The following is a 17,521-nucleotide window of genomic DNA, read 5'->3' on the forward strand; positions in this document are numbered from 1 at the left end:
AGTACAAGGAAGAGGAGTAAAAATAATTGCAAGTTCACAGTGACTAAGAGAACTTAAATATGCCCCACTTTAGGAGTTACAGATAAAAAAGTTAAATATATGTAAATTTACTAACCCAGAACAGGTACATGTTATATACTGGTAGCAAGCTCTTAATCAACTGAACAGAAAGTTAACTGTACAAGTCTCATTTTGCCCCCCATTTCTACCCAATCCTATAGCATCAAATTTCACATATGGTCATTATTATAATTCGGGAGAAAATTAGCATATTTATGCTCTGTAGTTACTTGTGAGTTCTATTATCTCAATTTTTTGGATGAAGAAGTGAGAAATGTAATTTCCTGCGCTAAGGGACTTGCTCAAAGTCAGGCAGGAGGTTTGTGATGCACTCTATACAACTGCAAATTTTTCCTGTAAATACTCATTACACAGACAGCAATAAAAAAGACAGAGTTACAAAGCCGCATTTTGCTTACACAATGGACCTAAAAAGACCTGAGCAAATTACCCTACATAGTTTGTCAAAAAGTCATCTGGATGCGACTTCTGTAATGTAAGTACTTTCATGGGGAGAAAACATAAGAAGTTAAAGCTCATGAAAGTCATGGAAAAAATAGTCTTGGTCTGTAAAACTAGGTAACATTGAACTAGAATCATGGCATGGGTTTTTTTAACAACGAACCTGAATAGGCATTTAAAAAAAGAGGCAGATATTTGCGGAATTTTTCATCTCTTGAGGACTTCTGAATAAGGCAAACTGTAGTCAAACGCACATGAAAGGAGTAAATCAATGAAATTCTATGGCAAACTACATGATCTAATGGCCACTGATGACCATAAAATTGTTCAGTCTAGGTTCACAGAAAACAGTTTAAGTCCAGTCATTCTTTCCATTCACGGGGAGGCAGGGCTTGGGTCAAGATGACATGGTGGAAACACAAATGAGGATTAGTATACTCGGTTATCCTAGGGATTAAGTAAAATTGTCTAAATGTTTAAAACATATTTTTACATTTAATGAAACCAAACTTTTTTAGCTGACAGTAGATTCCTTTTCTTATCCAATAATTATTAAAGATCATAAAGATATACTTACAATTTATGGGTGTTGAAGTAATTCGGCTGTTTTACAACGCACCCGAGGCATGCAGATATATCTTTGCAATCACACACCCTGAACTGTGCGAGCACCTGGCTGTGCTTGTTACAGAGTGAGGGTTAAGAAAGTACTTTCTAAGTTAACTGTTACATACATAGAAAGAAGTGGAAAACACATTTAAGCAGAACCAAAAAAAATAGTTTTAAACTAAGCTGAATTAGAGGACTGTCACCATTGGTGGGAAATTAATGAGTTTATTTGGCTAGTCAGTTAATACTTCACCTTTTTTTTTCCCCCTATGTATCAGAAAGGTGATACTGTTTAGTTTACTCTCCGTAAGAAACTATTACATCCAGTTTAAAGGAAATCTGAGTGTATCTTAGGACACACGGAGGAAAATATAAAGAAAACATTCTCCAGTAAGTAGGAGTATAATTACCAATCAACACTCAGCAAAACTTCAACCAGCATTTTACTTCACTTATTATGTACAGAGTAGGAAAATGTCCCCACTTGTCCGCTGAAAGATTTTTATTTCCCCTCCCAATACGGCAGTGTCAGGTCCTTGAAAGAAACACGTGAGGCAAGAAAAAACAACTTTGATTGCCACAACATAAAGAAAGACAGAAAAATCTAAGGTTTGCTGAGAGGAGAGTCAGACACCCTGAACCAACAGTCCTGGAGAGCTGCTGCCTGAGCAACACATGGGGCTGTTGGTCCCAGTCGGTGCCGTTACTCAGGTACTCTGAGCCTGATGGAAAAGACTCCCTCTATTTCTTAATTTCCCCCAACAACTAAAGTCCCAGAACTAGGTAAGAGGCAGCTGGCTTTTCTTCCTTAAAACATCACTTTAAAAGCATCAACTCTGGCACTAAGACCATTCCAGTAGATATAGAAAATTTTAAAATATACAGTAGAGAAATACTCTGGAAACATATGACAGAGGAGCAAAAATATGAAAAGGTTTGTTGCTTATGTTTTAATTTAAAAGGAATCTTAAAAGATTCCAAATTAAAGTATCATTCATTAAAAACATAGACTAGCCTTTTCTACATAATACTGAAGCTATAAAATATTTCTTGCCATTCCCACCATCTCTTTTCTGCTTTTGCAATCAGCACGAATACATTGTTTATATATTTATTAAGATTTTTTTTAAAGTATTTTGAAGATAGCTAAGTGAGCTGTCATACATCATTTCTACTGAGTTCCTGTAATGGTCCTGAATTCCTCAAAATTGAAGTCAGCTCTGTGAATGTAAAAGACATAAACAGTCAGCCCTGATGACTAAAAAAGGCGAATGAGGTAACAGTAATGCCGGTGAAGCTGTTTGTCTCCGATGTACCATAAATAGTGAAGTGAAATTAAAATTTTTCAATCAACATCAGTTATGCACATGCATGCATGCACACACGCGCATATGAAAAAACTGCCTGATGAGAAGCAGACAGGATCAGAAGTTCAAGCAGAGGTTCTTGGAAAAAAAAAAAAAAAATTGTTGGGATTTTTTTACGTTGTTGTTGTTGTTCCTGTATTGTGGGATCTCCTAGCTGCAGGAAACAATGGATTGGAGTACAGACTTCCTTAATTTCCTGCAAACTTCCCCCATGCAGAAGTCATTTTGCCATATATCTAGTTCTACTGAAGCTTCCCCCACTACGCTTACATGAAATGGTCAAAAAAAGACAGTATGTACCACTAACAGCTGTATCTGCTCCCTGTATTGAAATGTACTGATCAAACACGTAGATACCCCACCGTTATTTCTACAACTGCAACTGGTCTTCCCCATACACGGAGAAAATAACCATGAATACATACATACATAATAAATAGGAATACATATTTAAAATAATACTTAGAGTTTTCCCAAGAACTTCCTTCCCTTAGAAATCCAATGACTAGTAAGGTGAGACACAGAGAGTGATTTGTCCAAGGTTAAGGAAGAAATCTGCGGCACAGTAAGGAAGTCCTATTAGATTTCTTGCCTCTTCGTCTTGTTCTCTAAAACCATTCTTCTAAGAGATTGATCGCAATTAGTCTCCACGGAACCTCAACACCATTTAATGAATCATACAACAGGAAAAGCCTATCTCTGAAAAAAATGTCTTTCCTGTTTCAGTAGTATATTTGTAATGCACAGTGACAGGAGAAGACCGGAAAAAGGGACATTTCTCCTGAGTGGGTTGATTAATTAACATAGATTGCCTGAATTCAGTCCAAGAAATCTATGCCAAGGAGGAATCCTGTACTGCCTTTCCTAACTGAGCCTGGAGCAGTCCCCCGAACACATTATCTCAAGAGCACAGAAGGAAATCACGAAGCCAGGTATGAAATTGGCCTTTCTGAGCAATAAAGGCATCCTTGATGCAGATCACGGGCCAAAGGACAGAAATAGCGTTTATCAACTCAGGAAATGGGGATGAGAAGAACGCACAATATAAACATTATCAAAACTAAGAATAGTTGTTTTGTCTGGAAGAGGTGTTTTACACAGTTTCTACAGTTATATTGTTTCCTGTTTGATGAGAGATGATTCCAAAGTGTAGGCTTATATCCAAATTCCCAATTCGCTAAGGCTTAGAAGGGGTCAGAAATGAGGTTTATTTCACAGAGGTTCCTGCTAGTTAATAAATTCTACAAAGGTCAATTTTTTAGGGACAGCTGAATGCATTGTGTTTTTTCCTTTAAAAAAAGAAATATTACAAACACTCTTTTGACTACAAAAAAACAACTGGCAGCTTTAAAAGTCAACATTAGATAATCCAAAAGTCCAGAATATTATTATTTGAGTTTCCTAAACCATATAAAATAGATGATAATGGAAAAGGTTTGGGCAAGACTGCATTGCGCCCATTAGCTTTTTCTACAAAATCAGTATGGTTTGGTATCCATTATGCTCCACATTGCAACTCAGAATAAATTACTCCATGGCTCACAGAAACCCACATGCTATCACTCTTCAGAAACATCCATTACTTTTTGGCAAAGTAGTTCAACACTAACCCAGAAACTAAAACTTCTTGAAATTTTGTCCTTCATTTAACTGTATTGTCTCTGTGCCATCCAGCATCATCTGCAATCTGGCACTCTATAAAACCTCTCTCCCCTATCATTTTTTGCCCTCAAAAGTACTTTCCATGCTCTGCATTTGCCATCTTCTTAAAACTACGTAATTTCTCCTCCGGATCTCTATGAAAAGGGCTAAGCACAACAGAGCAGAGTGAGAAGATACTGAGGTTAATCACAGAATAAGAACATAATCCAAGTTGGAAAGGACCTCAGCAGGTCTCCAGTCCAAGCTCTTGCTCAAATCACGGTCAGATCTGAGGTCAGACCAGGTTGCTCATGGCTTTATCTAGTTGTTTCTTGAAAACCTCCAAGATCAGGGCCTTCACAACCTCTCTGGGCAATCTGCTCCACTGCCTGTCTGTCATCATGATGAAAGAGACTTTCCCAATATCCAGTCTGAATCTCTCTTTTCTCTCATCCTCCCACCACGCACTGCTATGAAGAGCCTAGGTCTTCACGTTGATAACCTCCCTGTAGATGCCAGGGGGCTGCTGCCAGGCTCCCCTGAGGCTGCGTCTTCCCCAGAATGAACCAGTCCCTGTTCCTCAGCCTCTCCACCTGAGGTGCTTTAGCTCCTGATCATCTTTGGAGCCCTGCCCCGAAGTAAAGATGATTAAGCTGACTTCAGAGATAGAGGCAGAAGAGACTCACCAGTACAGCCCTGCAACCACATCAACCATTCCCGTCAAGAATGAGTGCGATATAGCGCCAGGCCTTTGGGACTCAAGCGAGGATCTCTCACATTATTGCACCTTCTGTATATACGATATGTCAAGTTGTATATGGATACGACAAGTCAGTTCTAGAATTGCCTCATGACATGAATATACTGAATGGTATATGTGAAACATTATCCTAATGAAATCACTCAACCACCACATTTTTCTTAAAATCTTTTATACAGTTGTTCTTAGTTAGACATGATGAACTCCCTTTTTCAAATCCATTCTTGAATCTAAGATATCTTGCTAATAGTAACAGCAGCTTATATGTGCAAAGACGTTTTTCAATGAATACTTGAAGCAAGAGATATCAAAATACAAGGTCTGTATCTCTCCTACCATCAGTATGCATTTTGAAAAGAAAAATTAATAGAAACATGTTTTTTTATAATGTGACTTCTCCCACTCCAGTTCCACCAGTACCCTACCATGTATTTATCGGCACACATTGTATCTCAGGCTAGGAATTTTAAAAACAGGCAAGGAGGAAAGCACTGACTAGGTGTGGAAAGAACCAAATTCAATAGCCATATCAAAAGATATTTAAGCAAAGCAGGGGTATGAATCCCACGTCCAACATTAAAAATGTAGACTACATTAAAGTCAATGGGAAAATCCCTCAGAATGTCAAGATGCAAGATCTACAAGTGTGGATTCATGTACGGATTCAAACCCACTATCAAAGTGGGGACATGCCTGGAGAAGAACTACTCCAAACCAATATGCTAGAGACAGAGGCCAACCGTGATATTTGGAGATGAAATCTGCCAGCATGCTCTCACTCAGTAAGTGCGTGTCACTACACTCACAACTTTACTTGGCAGCCCATGTCTGACCTCTGTCAAGAGCCTCAAGTGTAATGTCTAATTCAATTACTAAAAGACACATTAAAATCTCGCTTATACGGTTAAGAAGTAACAGCCACCCATTTTTATTTTGGGATCAGAGTCTCCACAGTCTCTTTAAGGAGAGACATTTTTAGTCTATTGAGTTTCAACATTCACATTAATATCTTTCTTAAGGAACCTTGAACCAGAAACTGAGAGCTTAGTAAAGTTTTTCTCTACCAAATAAAATATATTCAAATATAATCATATTGAAAAAAAAAAAGGTGTTACTATTTTAAATAGTCGTCGAGAAACAGTTTATCTACCAGAGGGCTTCTCTGCACACTCTTCCCTATGCTCTTATATCATATAATATATCATTGACCAGGACAATTCAGAGTACTTCCATTGCCTACCACCAACAGTGGCCAAACTCACTTATGCACTTTAATTTTTGGACAGAGTAATGCACTGTCTTTCCAGTGATATCAATAGGTCCATTCTGCTCATACTGAATGAGTGTCCTTCACCCTTCCCTCCCCTGTCTCTCCCCTCCATGCCAGGAAAGGAAGGAATTCTCCTTTTCCTGCTAAAATATCCAATAATCATTTCAGCCATCTGCCTCAATATAAGAAACTCTTCATAGAAGCCCATCTAAATGGCAAACCATTAGAGATTAAGATGATTTATTTTAGTTTAGTGCAGTGTCACTGGTTTAATAAAATAAAAAATAACTAAGGATTTGGGAAGTACTATGGCTTACCTATGTAAAAACTCACTCTCTTGCCAATACATTCTATCGCTGCTGACAGACATTAGAACATTCCTTTCATCTCCTTCCTCTTCTTGCAGTTTAACCTATCCCCTTAAGGAGTATTTGCTTTCTCTAAGATAGATTATACATTGTATGCAACATGAAAACCTTACGCGCTTTCTCTACCATCTGCAAGGCTTTTCTGCCCACTTCTTTAAAAAAAATTAAATCAAAGCCCTTATTAGTCTTTTCATTTTGGATAAATAAACCAGGATTACTTTTCTGTTAGAAACTAAAACAAAAGGATTACTATTTCCAGATATGTGCATCTAAATTAGAGAAGCGCTTTTGAATACAATCAACCAAACATCCAAGCCTAGTGGGACCAAATGTGGAATGCAAACTGTGATAAAGAGCAAATATGAAGCATACACATACACGCACACAAAACACCCCCTCTATTCATGCAGAAAACATGATCTAATATGGGATTCATTTCTTTCAAATAATTCTTTCTGCATCCCAGTGTGATTCCAGGATGTGCAAATTAAGATAAATTTTATGGGTCAAATTCTTCTTACCACTACATGTGCTCCAGTCAACTGAAATTGATGACAACTGGATGCTGTGTCAGAGGGTGGAATTTGGCACAGAAAATCACAATGTAAGGAGAAGATGTTATAAAAATAAAAATGACATGGTGCTTTGAATGAGAGAGGAAACAATTCTCAATGTGGCTTGGGAGAGAGAAGAGAATAGAGAAGCAGAAAAAGTTGACCCAACAGCTAGCAGATTATCAGATAAGGCTCAGTTGTCAAAATAGAGCCAACTGCAAGGATCTGAATGAGAGTTTTCATAATGGCTCTAGATGAACCTAAGCCCATTCCGTCACTAACTCTAATGGAAGTAAAGCTACACAAGCTCCAATTCCAGATCCACTTAGAGCTTAAAAGAGGAAAGACTAGTTTATTACTTCCGTATTGACTGAGAATCCAAAATAGCTATTTAAGACTTCATCATTGCAGAGCTTCATGTCCAATCTCATTAAACAAAGTAGCGTGATGAAACCTTCAGTACGAACTTCCCTCCTCCTACTCCTTTTTTTTGGTTTTTTGTTTTTGGGGGTTTTTTTGGTTTTTTTTTTTTTACAACAGAAGTGTCCCTAAAAGAAGGCTGTGTAACTTGCAAAATAGACCTAAATCAAAACCAGATTCACATATTTGTGTAGATGATTTAGCAGTAATATTTCTAGCAGTGGGAGTTTGCAAATATTATCAAATCCATGTTCATGTTTTATGACAACTGACCGATGAAAACCAGAAGCTATTCTGACACACATTTTAACCCATTTTTCTGCTACCAGAAAGAGTATGAGCACAAATGTCTTCCTGGTTAAACTTTTGTTCATCTGAGTGAAATGTGAAGATGTGTCATGTCCTCAGCTGAGTTCCAGAACTACTCAGGATGTCATGTAGCATTTAATTTCAAGCTCCATTTAGAGAAAAGAATTAAACATCTAACCTGGAACAGCTATCCTCCCAGCTGTTGGATGATTCATTTCCATCACAAGTTCATTGTGCAGCACCTAAAAAAAAGACAAACCCAAAAATGTATGTAATAATAAAATATAATCAGTTCCTAAACTCGAAAGGAAAAGAGATAAATATTATCTTGTTCTTTCACAGAAAATCTGAAAATACAGGGAGCTACGATTCAGGTAATTTGTTTAATATGTAAAAATTAAAGCCCTGATGTTTGACGCTACTGTCTATTTTATGCATTTAAATAAATGCTTCAGTAAGACTTTAAAAGTCTAACATATCTTTAATCTCTTATATCCAACATCAAACATAAGAAACCAACTGCAAGCATGTCATGCTTTCAACCACAAACACGCAACTAGTACCAACGTGAAATGAGAATTAAAACCTTCACCCACTTTCACTTTTAATCTGCAATATGTCTTGAAGGCCTATACACAACTTACGCTGTAGTGTTTTTTTTCACTGTTACTCAGCTGCTTTTGAGCTGATGATGGATCACACTATGAAATGCTGTCTTAGTAGTTCCTACAAACTATTCAGGAAAGATGCCACAATTTTGATGTTATTTCTGTTCTTTCGAGTGGGTATGCCATGCTTCAGCTCCATGTATTATCTGTATGGGGTGATTATTCATCATGATTTATAGTTCCTTGTTATTAACCTTAACCAGAAAACAATGTATAATACCAAAATTCTCGAGTAACAGAGAAAAAGAAATTCATAATAGCCAACTCACTGCTATTGTTAATAGAATTCTGCATCCGAAGCCAGTACGTGATCTTTATTATTTCCTTACCTATTATTCTGCCATCCTTCTAACACTCTTATCTTAATCACATAGCCAGAATTCTTAAAAATTATTAATTTTGTTATTGAAGTATCCTTCACAAATAAAAAGCCTCCCGTTAACATTGGTTAACCAGAAGCTACTTAATATTTTCATATCCAATATAACAATCTAACATAACATGCAATATTTTCATGTCCGATGTAACAACAAATCTGAAATAAAATAGAGTGCCTTGCCAAATGTATCAGCTATAGAAACGAAAGATGGGCAAAGACTGTTAGGTGATCATGTAATTCATCTACCTATTGACCTTGCACCGTGAACATCACTAGCAACCTTGATTATTAATGAGAGGTGTTGGTCTAATTATTCTTGAAAATTTCCAGTTAACAAGATGACAATTTTCTTATGTAGTCTGCACCACGTTCTTTATTTTCATTGTTAGAAATTTTTCACCTAATACATAATCTGAGTATCTTTGCTTTGTATTAAACACCTTTATTCTTGTCTTTTCCGGAACGGGACACAGAAAACCAATCACTAGCATCTTCATAACATTCTTTTTACGTACTGGAAGATTGTAATCACATCCTCCCTCAGTCTGCTCTTTTCTAGACTAAACAAAACTAATTCCTTTAGCCATTCTTTCCAGGTCAAATTTTGTGAACCTTTTATCTGTGTAGAATAGCATGCTTAAAAAATTCCCATTCCTGAACAGGTGGTGTCAAAAGGTCAGGTCAGTTTTCTCTTAGTTGGTGGGGTAAGCCTATTTAGTTGACATTTAGAAATCCAGATATTTCCGATAATAGATGCTGGTGGAATAATGTCTATTCATTGGTCTAATTGTTTGGCGCTGTACCAAATCATTAGTTCTATTTCTCTTTCGGAAGGTTAACACCAATTTTGGTAGACATTCAAGTAAGACATTCAGATTTTTTTTCCAAATGACAGAATTGGAAAATATAATTGCTTGTTCTAACCCATATTTAGAATCTTTCCAGTTATGCCCTTAATCAAACAGTACTGAAAGCTTGGCCTCCTTTCTTCGTAACGTACCTACATTGGCTTTCTATATGCATTTAATTGATTATTTGTGACCTAAATGCAAGAAAACACTCTTATTTGAACTTGAAATCAACAGTATAATCAGGTGCATAAGCACTTCTTTAGAGTTCAAAATAAAGGCTATAGCTTAAAGTAGCACCATTTGGTTAAAGAAAAACACACAGATGCCTTCCTGCGTTAGGCTCAAATTCCATTTCCCTTTACTTAGGGAATTTGGGGTAAGTAAGAAAAACTTACTTCCACTTCCCTTACTAAGAAAAACCTGCAGTATCTTTGAGGATCACCAGTCCAACTGCTATTCCCTTTTAAAAGAATTGCTTAAGATACAGTCAAGCTTCCTTTCCGTTTTCATGATAAGTATGGTGTTGATTTTCCCTCTCAGAGACATTATTTTATTGAAAACACTGCAGTTGTCATTACTCTTATTCCTCTTATTTTCTACAGTCATTAAGTCTGTATTGGTGTACTCAGTTCCATCTTTTCTTTTGAAGAAAGGAACCCCCGAGCAATGAATCTGGTCAAAGACTGTTTTTTTCCCACATCAGCAACACTCTTTGAAAGAACTGTGTAATTTCCTGTTTCACGTGTTCCACTATTAGGATTCCCAAAAAGAAATTGAAAAAACAATTTCACTGACTCCTCCTCGTGTGCGTTCTAGAAACCATGAAGGAAACATATAAGATTACTGCATCCTAGCCTTTAGGAGAATGCAACATTTACGTCCGTTATCGTGAAAGACAGGGAAAGTCTAAGAAGAAAATAACAGACAGAACCTGAAGGACTTCTTCATTGTCTCGTACTACTCAAATGGTCATGATCCTTCTGATGTGGTAGAGTCCTCTATCCCCTTTGTATTCACCTTAGCTCAGCATAAGGAACTGATGAACGAAGAGGGTGATGTAAAAGATGATGGCCATCAATAGATCCATTTTTAAATATTTTTTTTTTCCCCGTGGCTTAGTTTCCAGGCTAGGAATCCTCTATTACTATATTATCCGTTACCATTTGAGATTGTATGAATTGGATTAATATTTGGGTGACATTTTACACTGACTGTAAGATCTTTGTAAGGGAACCAGAAGCACAGTATTCTGTCTTTCAGTAATAACCTTTTCATGCTATTTCATTTTATTCCAAATACAGTCATCTTGTAGACTAAAGACGGAACCTCTCTTGGCTGTCTACTAGTTAACGAAAAGAAAACCTGATGTCACCATTTTGTAATCTTATCTCAGCAACAGAACTAGCAGTGTCCTGCTGTTACTTGTGACACATTCATGCAGGATTTTATTTTCCATTCATACATTTTTATGTATGAACACTGACACTTAGAACTGTAAAGGAAAAGTTTCTCCTATTTGCAAGAAAGAAAAAATTACACAACGTGAAACAGCACAAAAATCTCTGCATTTTACTGAAGTCAATAGAAGATAGGGTTGCTCTGATTTGTGATATCTGTTATAATGATTCCTGCATCAACTTTTGCTACATGATCTTTTTTTTTAAAAAATTGTGTTTTCTTGCAGACTGGGTGTGAAAAACTATATAGACATTATACATACAATGCAGAATATACGTAATTATCATTATTGCTACAATTCTACTTTAGGATTACTTATTGTATATGCAGACAGCATCACATTTGCCCATGTTACAAAAAGAAAATATTGTTTGGTGATGGATAAAAACAACACAAGTCACTGTATTTTAAATTTATTTAGCCAGTATACATTATTACATGACTTTGTTCGACCAACAGCAAATAGAACAAGTCATATGATTATGTCTTCAGAGAATAAAAGAATTTAATTAAAAAATTACTTAAATATTATTTTTCCAATACTATATGCAAGGAAGTCCACACAGAATCTTTTAAGCAAAGATTTTAATGTTTTACTTGTGTAATGCAAACCAAGGGTAATTTAATATATTTCATCATATATATTCTCAGTTGTTTCATCATTTCCTCTTAGCTTGTCATGAGAAAAACTATGGAGGATACTTACATCAGTTGCTATGAAGCTCAGATGTAACAGCTTCAATGATTAATTTTGCTCTTTTCCCTAATGTTGTTAATAACTACAAGTTAAAAAGTGGTTAAAATTTTTATAACAGGCAGAGTTAAAATCCCTTAGCCATCTGCTTTCACAAGGAGGATCAAATATTAACTCTAGTTTAATTTCTTGTATTCTCACCTTCTTCAAAACAACTATTCAACTGTCACTTCTTTTCTGTGTTAATATTTATATTACCAGTGGGCATGTTCAATTCAATATTGTCATTTTTCTTTCAGTATTTGAGTCTCTTTTGAGCCTCACTTAACAGCTAAGGACACATAAGGAAGAAAATGAGAATAAAATGAACTCCAAAAGAAATGTAACTATTTAAAAATACAATATGGCTGCAGAAACAATTTTAAATTTCATCTTCATGTAAAAGACTTGCAAAGCTGAATATCTAGATTCAAACAGGAGCTTTATTTTTGACCACTTGGGACTTAAGACTCAGTCTTTACAAGATCACATGGTACGTATAGTGGTGCAAGACACTTTTTCCTTGAACAATCTGTGAAAATTGAAAAAAGCGAAACTCTCATTTTTCTATGACTGTACTGTCCCTTAAGGTAGTAAGACGTACAGACTATTAATGCATATGGTGGCTTTCTTTAGGATTTATGTGTGAATACCTATTTACCTATCTAAAAAACAGCTAGAAAAAATATCATCATGCAGGATATGGCTTCAGGATGATTTAAAGAAACATGTTTTTTCTTGGACACTCTGCAACTTGTAAGAATATCTGATGCTCGATGATGGGTCCCTTAATTGAAAAATACAGCAAGAATACATACACAAAAGAGTTCTTTTGATAAAAAGATTATATAAGCAAAGTAACAAAAGTTGTGCAACTGGAATATTACTGTTAACAAGCATTCATTTTCTTTGCATCCCTCAAAAATGAATGGCACTCTTGCATGCTAAAGTAGTAAAATACTTTATTGTATTACTGATGCAGCAGCACAAATGGCAGGTAGGAGAATCAGAAACATGGTTTCGGCCTTTTTTCGCATGGATAGTGGGGGGTTTGGCTACCTAGTAATACATCTGGCAAATTCTGCAATTATCATAAGGTTCATTTCATACCATGTTAGTTCATTTCAGCTGTAACGCAGGTAACCAATCACCCATGACAATGCAGGTTCTCTTTGAACTGCCAGCAAGGTTTCAAATGCATTCTAGGTACTACCTGAGATACAATCAGCTTCCAAATCCCAACTGAAGGAGACGCTGGAGTCAGTAACATATCAAACATGTTGTCAGCCCCCCATCCCCCAAAGTTTGAAAAGTTCTACTTAATGTAGAGCCATGCATTCAAAACACGCATTTGTACAGACGCCACTTTCTCACAGTTTCTAGACTTCAGTGAAAAGGATTTTCAGGGCCACAAAGGAAATGATGTAACTATTTTCTCCATATTTTTGTAGCCACAAGATAGCCGGTTGTTGGTAAATGTAATTACTACTCGTGCCTCCAAACCACAAGAAAATAATAATACTGCTTTTCCTGTACATGCTGAACATAGAGCTATGGCCATAACCACCCCCCTAAAGAACTAATAGCGTGTGTTGTGAACACAATGCCGTATTGGAATCGCATCCCACATCCTCAAAGCACATCTTTCCAAATAAAAAGATGTTAATTCATTTGAAAAGGATGTTAAATGTATCCCTATCTGATGCCATTCTGCTTGGTCTCTTATTTCTAGAATGATGTTACACAGCAGGATGTTTTGCATAACAGCATGCTCCCCCTTCCCCCCCTTTTTTTTTTCAATGCAATAGTCCCAGTATTTTCAAGTCCTGTTGCCAATGCAAGTTGTCTTTTATCGCTAAAAACTTCATTATTCCTTCTTTTCAAACACAGCTTCTAGCATATAGGGCTCACCTGGAGAAGGTAATATCATCTCTCTACCATATGAGGCATGTTAGGTATTGTATTAGTGAATCACATCTATCTCCACTTTACTTCCCTCTGCCTCTCATATTTGAAGGATCTCACTATTTCATGCTTGAACTGTACTTAATTTAAACAAAATTAATGTTCTTTATAAATTTTTGAATGAGTGAACTCTGTTGGTTTTTTTTGTTTGTTTCTGGTTGCTTGTTAATTTATCTCTCTACTCTCAGTCCCTTATTCTGACACACTAAGTGCTGTGAGTAAGTTATAGTCCCTTATGTCCCTAGCACCACATCTGTGATACTAAATGAATACAACAAAAGAAAACCACAGTTCACTGGAATGTCCGTATTCTCCGCTTGTGCTTTCTGCTAGCCCGTGTCTTACAGATTGTTTGGTAAACTTTTTCTTCTCTTTGTGGGTGTGAGGTGATGGCTTTGACAAAGTCCTTCTTATGCCACAGCTTCACAGTTTTTTTACACACATGCTGTAGATAAAATTACTTTTTATTGACATCCCTAGGGATGGGGTTTTGATGCCTAAGCATATATCTTTGGTTGGAAAAAAAAATCCCGATCCAAGTAACCATATTCAAATACTTCTTGCTTTTTCACTTGGCTGCTGTGTCTACTTGTTCTACTACGGAACACCCCAACTGGATTCCGTACTGATTCTTAGGATTTAATTTCCTTATGTTTTATTTAGTATCTTTTGCCTAAAGGGTTTTTACGTCCTTCAGCCTAATAGTGGTTCTATAAACTCGTTATTGTCTCTTCAATGTTGAATTTAAGTTTTATAATGGCCATGACTTTAACCCAAAAAGGCCTGCTCTGATAGAGGACTTCAGAGTTTCTTACCTGCATTGCTGTACGTCACTTAAGTCAAGAATCGCCATTCCGTTTGCGTGCTCTAGAACTAAATGTTCCAAAAAAGCAATCACTCAGGATGATGAGAAATTGTTTCCCTTACGGTCTATCCCACTGTGACATTTGACCAGCTGAAGGTAGTTGAAGTCACCCATTATTACTACCTCATTAGGCTTAGTTGATTCTTTGATCCCCTTCAACGTTTTGGACTCAATATCCGTTTCCTGATCAGAAGGCTCAACAGCATAGCCCTAATACTGCTCCCCCAGCTCTATGACCTAATCTGTCCTTCCTGTTCAGTTTATAGCCAGGTATTACACTCTCCTATTGATTTTTGTCATTCCAACATTCTTCTGTAATGGCTACTATGTTAAGATCCTCTTTCTTTGCCAAGAATTTCAAGTCACCTATTTTTTCCTCTTACACATCTCATGTTGGTATACAGATATGTATAGGTTTTGTATGCATTTGGGGAAGCAGGGAGTTGGCCACGTCGTTTTTTATTTAACTCTTGAGTTTGACACTGTATTAGCTTTCCAGAATTTCTCAGTTGTCCCTCCTTCAGTTTTGCTGCACATTTCATTCTTGTCCCTTACGCCTTTTGTATGACTGACATCATTAGCAGATGTCTTTAAATGGTGAGAGCCCTCATTTGTCAGCTTTTCCTCAACTCCTGTATGAGTAACCACACTCATTAATTTCCTACACCAGCAATCCATTTTTACTACGGTGCTAGACAACCCCTTCCACAGAGGTTCTTCCTCCTCCAAAGCTCTGTGCGAGTATCCCAATGGAAATCCTACTTCTTGTCATCCATTAACTGAAATACCAAAAATCTTAAATTATGAAACCTGCACATTAGACTAAAAGCAGTTCAGAAGTGAGCATAAAGATACCAAAACTTCACCAGGTTTCCTGGATAAGTTTCTAGGACTCTTTCAGTAGTTCCTAATACTGGCACAGAATATATCCACCACAGTGAGCTCCTCTCAGGCACCTTGTGCAAGTCTGTTCTTCAAGTTCTGGCCTCACACTCTTCCCCCCTGAGAATCTACTCAGCGAATTGTTTTTGTGGCCAACATGAACCAGGCAATTAATGGCTTTAGTAATTCGATTTCCTAAATCATCTTTCAGATTCAATAACTGAAGATATGACCCTGATACTTACGATTAGTTCTCATATTAATGTTTTACTTCCCTTAGCACTATGTTAAGATCCTCTTTCTTTGCCAAGAATTTCAAGTCACCTAGTTTTTCTCTTACACATCTCATGTTGGTATACAGATATGTATAGGTTTTGTATGCATTTGCTAAATCAGCCACAGTATAATGCACACAAGAAAGAGACATTAAACAATCCAAAAAATATTAAACAATGAAAACCACTTGTGACAGAGCAGAAACACCTTTGCCATTGTCTAATCATCAAACACATACTTGCTCTTGAGAAAAAGTACTAAATTCAATTTATACCTCACAGTCTAGGTAAATACGAGACAGCTGCTAAATACGTCTATATAAATCTCAAATGTTTTCATCAGATGTATTGGAAAATAATGAGAGTAAAAGAAGGTACATTTATTCTAATAGCAGACCATATTCCAGCAAATAATCATTTTTTTAACTCTTGTGGAGAAGCAAGTATTTCAGAGGGGTTTATCAGCACATGGTATAATTAGTATTTATTATGAATAGCAGGGAGTTTAAGAGAACAAAGGTTTATAACTCAGGCCAAAGTATAAAAAAAAATGCAAAGACACAAGTCTGTAATTAACTGCATAAATTCTCCGATTTTCAAGGTTGTGGACCTGACCCTGACTTCAGGGGGCTTTTGGGTGCTCAAAAATCAGGCCCCTTCCCTCAGGTGCCCAAGTGCAGCTCCCTGACAACCTCTTGCACCATCAGTCTGGAAACATGGCAGAGGAGAGAATCTGTCCTTATTGGTTAAAAAATACATATACTTTTCACATGTGTTTTTTTTTTTTCCTGAGAACCGAAATATGATTGTAAAACCACATTTCTGGTGGGTTTGAATGTGTAAATCCTGCATTCACAGAAATATTTAAGCAAAGGTGGTTGGCTGTACTGCTAGTTGGACATGAGACCTGGCTCATCCTGACAGCAAGATGGGGTGTGGCTGTATTCAAAGCACTGGCTCCGGGATCAAAGAGTCCGTCTCCAGCTGTGGCATACCTTTCATCTGCAACACCGATAACTCCACACCGATCACCTGGAAGGTGCTGCAGAAACAGATTGATTTTATTACTGCAACAGGCTGAAACGCTGACTGGTTTTGCTTCTTTCAGTCAGAGTCGCCGGTAATTTACTGCTAGCAATGATGTGGCAAATCACTGGTTTTCAATAGTATTTTTCCTACTTTAGATTATTACAAATACTATATTCGGCATTTAAATATTATGTTTGCAGTTTCTCTGATCAAAAAGCATGGACAAACCAAACTACAAGTAACTTTTAAAAATGCAAGTGAATGTGAAAATGAAGAGAAGTGTCCTGGATTGTATGTGGCTTATAGTATTTTGGTGTCAAGAATGTCACATGAAAGGCTTTAATTTTATTTTATTTCATTGTGACTTATCTCTCATATTAAACAAAAACAAAATAAGTTTCCAGATGTTTTCCTTTGTGGAAACTAACCTGGAAATGCAAAAGAAAGTAACTGTATTCCTACAGTGGCAATAAGCTAGGACCACCACGTCTTCAAGCACAGTGTACCGTAAGTGGGAGACTGGTGGGGAGGAAATACTGAGAACCTTTCGACTGCCATCGTTCTCATAATAATTCTGTAGATATTTCATATGCTCA

At 36.8% G+C, this 17,521-nt stretch overlaps 1 protein-coding gene across 3 annotated transcripts in view; it reads right to left on the minus strand.

Moving 5' to 3' along the window:
- The window catches only part of SUGCT (succinyl-CoA:glutarate-CoA transferase), a 333,441-nt gene that overhangs the window by 45,867 nt on the left and 270,053 nt on the right, over window positions 1-17,521 (minus strand). For all 3 annotated transcript variants that reach the window (XM_054190372.1, XM_054190371.1, XM_054190374.1), the window contains one exon: window positions 7,999-8,062. In XM_054190372.1, coding sequence (XP_054046347.1) covers window positions 7,999-8,062 — 64 coding nt within the window. The remainder of the gene's footprint in view (window positions 1-7,998; window positions 8,063-17,521) is intronic.

The sequence above is a fragment of the Rissa tridactyla genome, chromosome 2 (genome assembly GCF_028500815.1).
Source record: "Rissa tridactyla isolate bRisTri1 chromosome 2, bRisTri1.patW.cur.20221130, whole genome shotgun sequence".
Lineage (NCBI taxonomy): Eukaryota > Metazoa > Chordata > Aves > Charadriiformes > Laridae > Rissa > Rissa tridactyla.